This window comes from Corvus moneduloides, chromosome W (genome assembly GCF_009650955.1).
Source record: "Corvus moneduloides isolate bCorMon1 chromosome W, bCorMon1.pri, whole genome shotgun sequence".
Classification (NCBI taxonomy): Eukaryota; Metazoa; Chordata; class Aves; order Passeriformes; family Corvidae; genus Corvus; species Corvus moneduloides.
The window spans coordinates 14,382,998-14,394,230 of NC_045510.1; the positions used below are offsets into that span (position 1 = coordinate 14,382,998).

Consider the following 11,233-nt stretch of genomic DNA (forward strand, 5'->3'; position numbering starts at 1 on the left):
TCCTAGGAATGACGTCTGAATAGATCTTTCTGTAGTGGTTGATTTGTCACCAAATTAAGCTAGCAACTCTTTAGGCATACAGGACTGTAGAGTATGTCAGTTCAGGAGATGATCAGTTTTCAATTTTATGCCTATGGTAACAGACAAGGATACACTTGAAGTTTTTCTTTCCTAAGCAGGGTGTTGCAGAATCCCCATTAGACTTAGGAAATAAAGCTTCTGTGGTGCATTGCATCCTAAAATCTCACACTTCTCACAAACATGCAAAGCTTGCTTTAGCAAGGGAAAGACTGCTGCAGTGCAGTTGGAGTGGGGTTGTGTGTGCTGTAACACAGAAATAGAACTTTGCATATAAAGTTGATTTGTAGATGGCTGCAGAGTAGTTATATGGCCACAAGAATTAGAGTTTGCAAAGAACTAATTGAATATTAATTCATAACTTTTTTTTTTTGCAAAGGGTACTGCCCGCAGAAAGAAGAAGGTTGTCCATAGAACAGCTACAGCAGATGATAAGAAACTTCAGTTTTCTTTGAAGAAACTGGGTGTCAACAATATTTCTGGAATTGAAGAGGTAATTGCTTGAAAGGGAAAAATGCTTTTCTATATATAAATATAAAATGTATAAAACTTAATTTCATTGTAACATCTTAAACTTGCCTGTAAATTATCTATAGGTGCTTAATTGAGCTTTAGGAACTTCAGCTAGTTTCCTGTTAAATTGAAAAATCATGCTAAACTGCTTGAAATACTGGTTTTGTTTTTGGTTTTTTCCCTTGCAGGTAAATATGTTTACCAACCAAGGAACAGTCATTCACTTCAATAACCCTAAAGTTCAGGCATCCCTGGCTGCTAACACTTTCACTATCACTGGCCATGCTGAGACAAAGCAGCTGACAGAAATGCTTCCTAGCATCTTAAATCAGCTTGGAGCTGACAGCTTGACTAGCCTGAGGAGACTGGCAGAAGCCCTACCCAAGCAATGTAAGTTAAAACTTGAATGCATTTCCTGCTGGCAGCTATGGGGCTTATTTGTATAGCTGCAGTGAAATTCAGTGCACTCTTACTGTCTGCAAGCATATTATAAAATGCTAAAGAAATGAGACAAATCTTATTTATAGCTCAAATCCAACAATGAATATAACAGAATAAAGCAGAGGCACCTGTTTCTCAGCATATCTTGCAGCTGGTCTAGGACTAGAAAGTTGTAGCCAGACAATTTCATGGTAGTTTGCTACTTGCTGTGGCTACCATATTTTGGCATACCTAGTTCATTAAAGCTAGATAGAGTTACGCTGAGAAAGTTAGGTTTTAAAAGAAGGTATGTCTGTTTTGACACTTTTAATGGAAACAAAAAATAGGGAGAGGGACTTGAGGACAGACATATTGCTACTGCTTTGTTCTCTCACAGGTGTGGTGAAGGTATTATTTCTTGCATGGGCTTTTTGATAGCTAAGGGAATTATACACCATTTGAAAGGAAATATAATTTCTGTGTATGTAGAACAGCGTAGAGAACAGGACTAGCATGATCATTAAGCTAGATACACCAACTTTGTATTTTATCCTTAAATTAGTAACAGAACCCAAACACTTTTTCTCCCTAAAACTATGTGAGAAAAGTAGAGGAGGGACTTAAGTATGTGGTGTTTGGAAAAGGTGCTGCTGGTGCTACAGGGTAAGAATTGGGAGCAAAAGACAGGCTTGTTGATACTGGGACCATTTTTCATGTCCTGCATGTAGGGTCTTCCTACTTACTTTCTACTTCTTGTGGCAGTTATGAACTTGATTGTTACGGTTTTTCTTTCTGTGCTTTGTTGCCAGCATAGACTCTATTTCCATTCCTAAAGCTGATGATGCTTCTTGTGCCGGTTTGGCCAAATTTAGAAATGTATCCTCTGAGAGAAGGCAGGTCACCACCCCTCCTCCACCAGGTTCGGGGAAAATAAAGGAAAGTGAAGGAGATAAAAACTATTTATTTACAAACACACGGGAAAAGGAAAATAATGCTAAATAATAAAATCTTTCACTGTGGAGAAAAAAACCTGGGAAAGTGTTAGAGTCCTCCCTTTGGTCTCCTCGGAGCTGGGGCTTGGCCCAGGGCCAGGCCCTCTGTGCTCGGTGGAAAGTCCTCCCGATGTGTTCTGATATTGAGGCAGTCCAACAGAAAAGAGAGAAAATCTGAAATTCCAGGGAAGGAAAAAAAAGTTCAACTCTCAGTCTCTCTTCGGAGAAAAGGAAACTGAAAAACTGGCCAAAAACTGACCAGGCAACAGCAACCTGGGTGCCTCCTCCCTCCCCTGCTGCAGCTGGAAAAAAAGTCGCTATCTCTGTGTGACCTTGAACAAGCTGCAAATTGCTTTGAGAAAGTTTTGCTCAGTTTTTCCTTCCCCCTCTCAGGCTCAGTTTAGAGGCATAGAAAGGCACAAAAATTAATTTCTGGGCATAGGGCAGCGATATGGGATACACATCATAAAGTCACCCCAAGACACTTCTCTTTTCTCAACTTCCCACTGAAAAAAATTCTGCTAGTAGTGTTCAGGAGGTGAGGTAAACTGCTTTCCCAATGAAGCTCAGGTCCCTCCTTCCTAGTGTCAGCTGTGTGGCTTCCTTGTGGTAGAAGTGGGACTTGAAAGAAAGAAAACTTGAAGGATTTAAAATGAACCTGTTAAGATCTCTCTTCTTATAAAAAGGTGAGACAACTATTTATTTAAAGGAGGGGCTTTTTATCAGGGAATGTATAATAGGACAAGGGATAACAGTTTTAAACTGACAGAGGGCAAGTTTAGATTAGATATTAGGAAGAAATTATTTATTCAGATGGTGGTGAGGCACTGACATGGGTTGCCCAGAGAAGCTGTGGCTGCCTCATCCCTGGAAGTGTTCAAGGCGAGGTTGGACAGGGCTTGGAGCAACCTGGTCTAGTGGAAGGTATCCCTGCTCATGTCAGGGGGGTGGAACATGATGGTCTTTAAGGTCCATTCCAAACTAAACTATTCTGTGTTTCTATGATTCATGTTAGTTCCTCCCTGTTGTTTTGGATGCTATCTGTCCCAGGGACAAACGCTTGTAACGGACACCTCAAATCAATGTGCCTGCCACTTTCTGCTACAATTGTCCTTTTTTTTCACTTCATCACATTTTTATATGTGGAATAATACTGTTCCAAATAATAGCTTTGCTATAGTTATGACAAAGTTGTACTTGTGTCTGGGAAAGGGTGGGGCTGTGTCTAACTTGACAAGCATGTTTGTCATGGTGTAAGTCATTGCTGCTGGGAAAGAGTGGAGAAACTTGCTCAAGTCATACAACTCCTGTGGTTTGAATTAAGGCAGCAATCTGATATAAACATGACATAAATATCTCCCAGCTCTTTTATCTCTGAGGGCAGTTTCCCAAGGAATCCCATGCAATAGTGCTCTAAATGGCTGAAAGTTTGCCTCTGAGGTTTAGGGTCCTGACTACTGTTTTACCCATCCAGTACCCCTCAAAATTGAGAATTCTACCCAGGCATGATGGCTGCAGCCCAGGCTGCCTCCAGTCTTGACCTCTCCAATAAGTTAGAGAGACTTTAGAATCATAGAATCATCAAGGTTGGAAGAGACCTTTTAAGATCAAGTCCAACTGTCAACCCAGCACTACCACTGTAACCCCTAAACCACTAAACCATATCACCTAGCACCAGATTCAGACACCTCTTAAACACCTCCAGGGATGGTGGCTCTACCACCTTCCTGGGAAACCTATTCTAATGCCTGACCACCCTAACAGTGAATTTTTTTTTTTCTAATATCTAATCTGAATCTCATGTCTCAGGTTAAGGCCATAAATTCTTCCGCATTAGCGAGCAACAGATCCAGTAGTGCCTCTCCTATGGTTGGGCTCTCCATCACCTGTACTAGGAAGTTGTCCTCAAAGTACTTGTACTGGGTCTGGCTGACACAGAATTAGCTTTCCCCATAGCAGCCCTCACAGTGCTGTGCTGTGTATTGGTAGCTAGAAAGGTGTTGATAACATACCAATGCTTTGGCATTGAGGCTGTATCTCCAACAATACCTCTTCTTTACCCCCTCAAGGGCAGTTGGCTGGTGGTGGGCAAATATCTTTGGAAGGGACATAGCCAGGACAGCTGATCCCAACTGACCAAAGGGATATTAACATCTGCTCAGCAATAAAAGTTAGGAGGAGGAAGGGGGGGGCATTCATTATTAAGGTATTTGTCTCCTGGAGCAACTGCTACACATACTGAAGCCCTTGTCCCAGGAAGTGGTCAGACATTGCATGTTGATGGGAAGTAGAGAATAAATCCTTTGTCTTCCTTTGCTTCCACATGCGGCCTTTGCTTTTGCTTTATTAACCTGCCTTTATCTTGACTCATGAGTTTTGTTCTATCTTATTTTCTCCCCTCTCAGGTCCTGCTGAAGAGGGGAGTGATAGAGCAGCTTGTTGGGCACTTGGTGTCTGCCCAGTCAACTCACTTCAGCACTCCACTAGTTTCCTGGACTGCTTGCAATTCACTGCCATTTTTCCAGCAGATATCTGAGTGGTTAAAGTCCCCTATCAGGATCAGGGCATGTGAGCATGATGCTTCCTGCAGTTGAACCACAAAGTTTCCTTTCTTGACTTGGTCTCTAATTTTCACCCATAAGCTTTCAACCTGTATATTGCTGTTCGCCAAAGATCACTTCATGCAATCAATCCTGGTTTTGGCATAGACAGCAACTCCCCCACCTCTCCTTCCTTGTCTGTCCCTTCTGAATAGTTTATGGCCATCAGTCATAGCACTCTAATCATGCAATTCATCCCACCAAATTTCTGTGATAGCAATCAGGTGGTGGTTTTCCATCTGGGCAGCTGTTTCCAGTTCCTCCTGTTTGTTTCTCATGCTGCATACACAGGTATAGAGGCACTTCAGCTGGGCTATCAGCCACATCCCCTTTTTAGAGGAGCTCACCCTAATTCCCTTGAGGCAATTCACAGGTGTTTTCTGTTTCTTCCTCATGCCTTGGCAGCCCCTGGCTCTTCTCAAGTGCTTAGAAAACCATGTCTTTCCCTCAATAAATCTAGTTTAAAGCTCTGTTTATAAGTCCAGCCGGCTTATTACTCAGGATACTCTTGCCCTGCTTGGTCACTTGAGCCCCGTGAAAATTCATTTATTCCCCTTCTGGCTGCCTTACACCACTTAATGTTAGGCATCAGGAGATGGTGCAGTTCTTTCTGGTTTAGGGAAGTTTCTGAATAGTGTAAAACCATTATAGCTAGCTCATGCAGTCAGGGTTACCCTTAGCATATGTTGGGGGTGGCATTTGGATAAACAATCCCCATGCACATCTGCAGCATTTCATGCTCGCGTAATTCCTACCCAAGAGTGATAGCCTTAAAGATGTTTCATGTGTGTTTTTACTGTTGGTAGAAGCTAGAGTAGCCTACAGGTCCCAGGATTCACTGTCCTCTTCTTCCACCAGCATACAAAATTCAGACTTCCTTAGATGTGACTTTGTGCACATTTACACTGGTGTCTAGGCAGACCTCTGTCAGGAACTGTAGACTAGATGGATTGTCATTCTGCTTTAGTGTGTCAGCCTGCTCACATTTGTAGAATAGACCCTCTACTCCCATTATATTTGCTCCTCATATAAAGCATTTAAATTATTTGTACCTTGTAAATTAAGCATTGATTTGTTTCAAAACATGGAATGGCTTTTACCTTTTCTTTTTCAGTTATGTCCCACTTCTGTAGCTCTCTAGTCCCATTAAGAAATAGAGTATATTTGATAAACTATGTTAGCAGGCTGTAAGTTAAATTCCAAGGGGGACTTGTGGCTTCAAAATATATCTATTCATGCACAAAAATGCACCAGTATATTTTCGAGGAGGATGCACATCTACTTGAAACCTTGTCATTTTATGTGAACAAAAAAACGTAACACTTTTAAACAAAAGCCTTTTTGGATACAGTGGCAATGTTATTATGCCTGTTAATGATAGACATCATACTACAGATGCAGAGTAGCTAGGCAAGCTGCTTTTGTGGTGCATTTTTGGAAGCAACTGTTCTTTGAGCCATTTAGGTTATAATGCTTAAGATAAGCTAAGTGTATCTTAATGGCAACAAATGCAGTTGCAGGGATTTATAGGGTTTAGCCAGAGCTTGTCCATTTTTTCAACTGTGCTAAAAGCCTGGCTAAATGCTGACACATTAACCTTGCCTGTGGATTGCTGTGGTGGGTTAACTTTGGCTGGCTGCCAGGTACCCACCAAGCTGTACTCTCAATCCCATCCATCAACAAGATGGGGAAAAGATACAATAAAAGACTCATGGGTTGAGATAAGGACAGGGGGAGACCACTCACCAATTGCCATCATGGGTAAAACAGACTCGATTTGGGGAAATTATTTTAATGTATTACCAATCAAATTTGAGTAATGAGAAATAAGAACAAATCTTAAAACCTCTTCCCCCCACCCTTCCCTTCTTCCCGGGCTTAACTTCGTTCCCAACTCTTCTACCTTCTACCCCTGAGTGGCATAGGGGAATTGGGGAATGGGGGTTGTGGTCAGTTCCTAATGCTGTGTCTCTACCATTCCTTTCTCCTCACTTCTCCCCTGCTCCAGCATGAGTCCCTTCCATGGGATACATTCCTTCAGGAACAGGCTTCTCCAGCATGGTTCCCTCATGGGGTCACAGGTCCTGCCAGCAAACCTGCTCCAGCACAGGCTTTCCACAGGGTCGCAGCCTCCTTCGGGCATTTACCTGCTTTGGTGTGGGGTCCTCCACAGGCTGCAGGTGGATCTCTGCTTCACCATGGACCTCCATGGGTCACTGACAGTGGTGACCTTGTCCTTAAGCCCTTTCAGAACAAAGTTTATGCATTCATCTATTTTCATTCTCTAGAAATCAGGATACAGCCATTTCAGAAGTCTAGTATAAACCCATCTCTTAGCTCATGCTTTTCTTGAAAAACTGAGAAGGATTAATTAGAATTAAATGGAGGTCATGGGCTAAGCTGTCTCGTATTTTCAAGGTAGTACAGTTAAGAATAGCAGTAAAAGTAGTGGCATTGGCACCCAAGGACTTGAGATATCTATTCTTAGCATTATACCGCTTCAGTTTCACAGATGCTCATTGGTCTACTACAATGGACAGGGTTAAGTCTCACTAGCGCTGGCAAATATAATGGGAATAGTTAAGAAATTACTGAGCCAGTAGAGATGTGGACCAGGACATGTGGTTACCTTAACCACTGAAGTATAAAATTGTGTATCCAGTTCCATATTCCTCTGGCTTTGCCAGGGAACAATATCTTTAATTGCCTCTAGTTATGTGTCTACTTGCAGCTTCACAATTACACTTTAGTTTTCTTGAAGGCCTAGGGTTATAAGATCCTAAGATTTCCTTATAACTTGCTAATGTTGTAAAATATGGAAGCCTCAAGAACCACCGAGTAATCAATAAACCAAGCTGCTTTTAAGAGAAATTGGTAAAATCAGTCTCTGTGCTTTTAGCTGAAAATTATTACCATGCAAGACACTATATATCTAGAACCAAGATGGTGACTAGTAAACTTGTTTAGCATGCATCTTCTCATTTTTCAGCTGGTCTGTTTGAGCATGATTAGTAACATAGAATTAGTTGTAGATTTTTATTTAGCAGGGGAACTAGATAGAGCATTGCAATTTAGCTCAGACTCTGATAATATTTTCAAAAAACAAAGCAAAGCACCTTTGCAATCAAGATGCTTATGGTGAGCTTGACTGATGCTTTTGTACTGCTTGCTCTTGCAGCTATGGATGGAAAAGCACCACTTTCTACTGGTGGCGATGATGATGATGATGAAGTTCCAGGTAAGAACAAGCATGCAGTGGAGGAAAAGGAAGTGAATTTTGCTGAGATAATATATGCAGTATAAGACTGGGCCAAGGACAGTAAGAATATTGATTAGTCATTCCTTTCAGTACCTGAAGGGGGGCTGCAAGGGAGCTGGATAAGGACTTTTTACAAGGGCATGGAGTGACAGGATATGGGGAAATGGCTTTAAACTGAAAGAGAGTAGATATGCATTAGATATTAATTGAATATTGTCCCTCTGTACTTGGCACTGGTGAGGCCGCACCTTGAATATTGTGTCCAGTTTTGGACCCCTCCAAGAAAGACATTGAGGTGCTGGAGTGTGTCCAGAGAAGGGCGATGGAGCTGGGGAAGGGTCTGAAACACGTCTTATGAGGAGTGGCTGAGGGAGCTGGGGGGGCTCAGCCTGGTGAAAAGGAGGCTCAGGGGAGACCTTATCACTCTCTACAACTACCTGAAAGGGGGTTGTAGCAAGGCGAGGGTTGGCATCTTCTCCCAGGTAACAAGTGGCAGGATGAGAGGAAATGGCCTCGAACTGTGCCAAGGGAGGTTCAGGTTGAACATCAGGAAGAATTTCTTCACAGAAAGAGTGGTTAAACATTGAAACGGGCTGCCCAGGGAAGTGGTGGAGTCCCCATCCCTGGAAGTGTTCAAGAAACGACTGGACGTGACAGTGCTCTGGTCTAGTTGACAAGGTGGTATTCAGTCAAAGGTTGGCCCCAATGATCTTGGAAGTCTTTTTCAACCTTAATGATTCTGTAATTCTGTGATTAGGAAGAAATTCTTTACTGTGAGGGTGGTGAGGCACTGGCACAGGTTGCCCAGAGAAGCCATGGCTGCCCTATCCCTGGAAGTGTTCAAGGCCAGGTTGGAAGGGGCTTGGAGTAACTTGGTCTAGTAAAAGGTGTCCCTGCCTGTGTCTGGGTTGGAATGAGATGATCTTTAAGGTCCCTTCCAACTCAGGCCATTCTGTGATTCTTTGATAGAATTTCTGTGGGCATTGTTTTCAGATACCATATAAGACTTAGATGGATCATTGGTTTGAGCTAGCATTTTTGTCTCATGTAGGAATAATAGCTATGGCTAAGATAATTATTTAATAGTCAATAAGAAGAGTGCTAAGAAACTGCCTTTTCAGTATCACAATGCCCTGTTTGTGGGTATGATGAAGTTAAATGCTCTTAGAATTGTGCTTTATAATTCGCTATTTCAAACTTACTTGTTTGAACAAGAAGAACAAACCATGAAACTCTTAAACGTTGTTTGGTTTGTATTTTATAAGCTGATTTGATTTTTTTTTTTGCCATATAACCACTTAATATGACCTGGAACTTTTTTTGGGGGGGGGGGCGGGGGGGTGTAAGGGAATTGGCAAAGCTGAAGTAGGTCAGACTTGAATTTCAACATTTTTCTTTTTCTAGATCTTGTTGAAAACTTTGATGAAGCTTCAAAGAATGAGGCAAACTGAACTAAGTGACACTTTGTGAATAAAATTAAAACTTGAAAAGGTACATGGAGCTGCTATTTTATATTGTGACTGCTTTTATTTTATTTTAATTTCCTGATGTGATCTCAAGATGTGTAATATTTGGAAACTCCTGAACCTGCAGCTCTTCTTCAGTTATTGCTTGTACACAGTATTGTTTTTGTGGCCTAGTTTAACAAGCCTATGCTTTGAAATCAGTCAGATTGCTAATGAATCTCTACCTAGACACAAATTTTGAGCAACTTGTATACAAGTAAAACCCCATCTTTGATGAACTTTGGCATACAATAAAGAATATAAAATGAACTTTCTGGTGTGGCTTTTTGTCAGAAAAGCAAGAAAAATAAATTGACCATAACTATTAAGCAATTATAAAAGGTCTTGCTTTTTTTCAGAGCATCTTCCTTTTTGCTTGGTTAAAAAACTGGCTTCTAAAAAATTTTCAGTGCATAATGGAGCATTTAAGATTTAATTGGTGAATTCCTAGTGTTTGTGGGTCAGAGCACATGCACTGTGTTCCTAAGACACTTTGTAATCTACTGAATTTAAGAAAGAGACCTGTATTCTACAACTACTTTATGGTTGTAGGGGGTTTATGTGGCAAGGTTGGAGGGGCTGCAGGAGTGGCTTCTGTGAGAAGACACCAGAAGCTTCCCTTAGTCTGACAGAGCCAATGCCAGCTGGCTCCAACACAGACCTGGTGCTGGCCAAGGCCGAGCCAATCAGTGATGGTGGTAGCACCTCTGGGACAACAAATTTAAGAAAGGGGGAGGAAGCTGAGCAACACCAGCCGGGAGCGAGGAGTGAGAATATGAGAGAAACAACTCTGCAGACAGCAAGGTCAGGGAAGAAGGAGGGGGAGAAGGTGCTCCAGGCAGTCTACAGAGGTCCATGGGGCAGCAGAGATCCATCTGCAGCCCATGGAGGACCACATCCTAGAACAGGTGCAATTGCCCAAAGGAGGCTGTGACCCCGTGGGAAGCCCCCCACTGGAGCAGGCTTCTGGCAGGACCTGGGGAGAGAGAAGCCCATGCTGAAGCAGGTTTGCTAGCAGGACCTGTGACCCTTTGACTGAAACCTGTCTAGATAGAAATGTGTAGATTTAAAGTTATGTTCCTTAAGAATTGCTTTAAAGATAGCATCTTTACTTCTGTTAATATTTGATTTAAAATCTGTTTATGGTTCTTCACTGTTCTTTGTTGGTTCAGTTTTTATCTCAGCCATTGCCTAGCTGTGAGAAAGCAGAATTTGAGCAATTAGAAAGTGGATGCATAAAGTTTTGTTTTCTCCTTGGTAGAATTATTTCTCATCTATATTACTGCTCTCTATGAATAGAGATGCTCGCTTCTGTAAATTACATTTTGGCCCAAATTTAGAAATATATCCTCTGAGAGAAGGCAGGTCACCACCCCTTCCCCACCAGGTTTGGGAAAAATAAATTTTCCTCGAAGGAAAGTGAAGGAGATAAAAACTATTTATTTAACAAACACACGAGAAAAGGAAAATAATGCTAAATAATAAAATCTTTTGCTGTGGAGAAAAAAACCTGGGAAAGTGTTAGAGTCCTCCCTTTGGTCTCCTCGGAGCTGGGGCTTGGCCCAGGGCCAGGCCCTCTGTGCCTGGTGGAAAGTCCTCCCGATGTGCTCTGATGCTGAAGCAGTCCAGTAGAAAAGGGAGAAAATCCGAAATTCCAGGGAAGGGAAAAAAATAGTTCAACTCTCAGTCTCTCTCTCCAGAGAAAAAAAGAAACTGAACAACTGGCCAAAAGCTGACTGGAAAGCAGCAAGCCGGGTGCTTCCTCGCTTCCTTGCCGCAGCTGAAGGAAAAAAGTCGCTATCTCTGTGCGACCTTGAACAAGCTGCAAACTGCTTTGAGAAAGTTTTGCTCAGTTTTTCCTTCCCC

The 11,233-nt window shown here is 42.1% G+C and overlaps 1 protein-coding gene across 1 annotated transcript in view; it reads left to right on the forward strand.

Annotated features, from left to right (window-relative positions):
- LOC116437414 (transcription factor BTF3-like) overlaps positions 1–9,634 on the forward strand; it is a 22,019-nt gene extending 12,385 nt beyond the window's left edge. The window contains exons 3-6 of the mRNA XM_032095073.1: positions 458–571; positions 780–981; positions 7,782–7,841; positions 9,267–9,634. Of these exons, the coding sequence (XP_031950964.1) occupies positions 458–571; positions 780–981; positions 7,782–7,841; positions 9,267–9,313 (423 nt within the window). The 3' untranslated portion in view covers positions 9,314–9,634. The remainder of the gene's footprint in view (positions 1–457; positions 572–779; positions 982–7,781; positions 7,842–9,266) is intronic.
- The last annotated feature ends 1,599 nt before the right edge of the window (positions 9,635–11,233 follow it).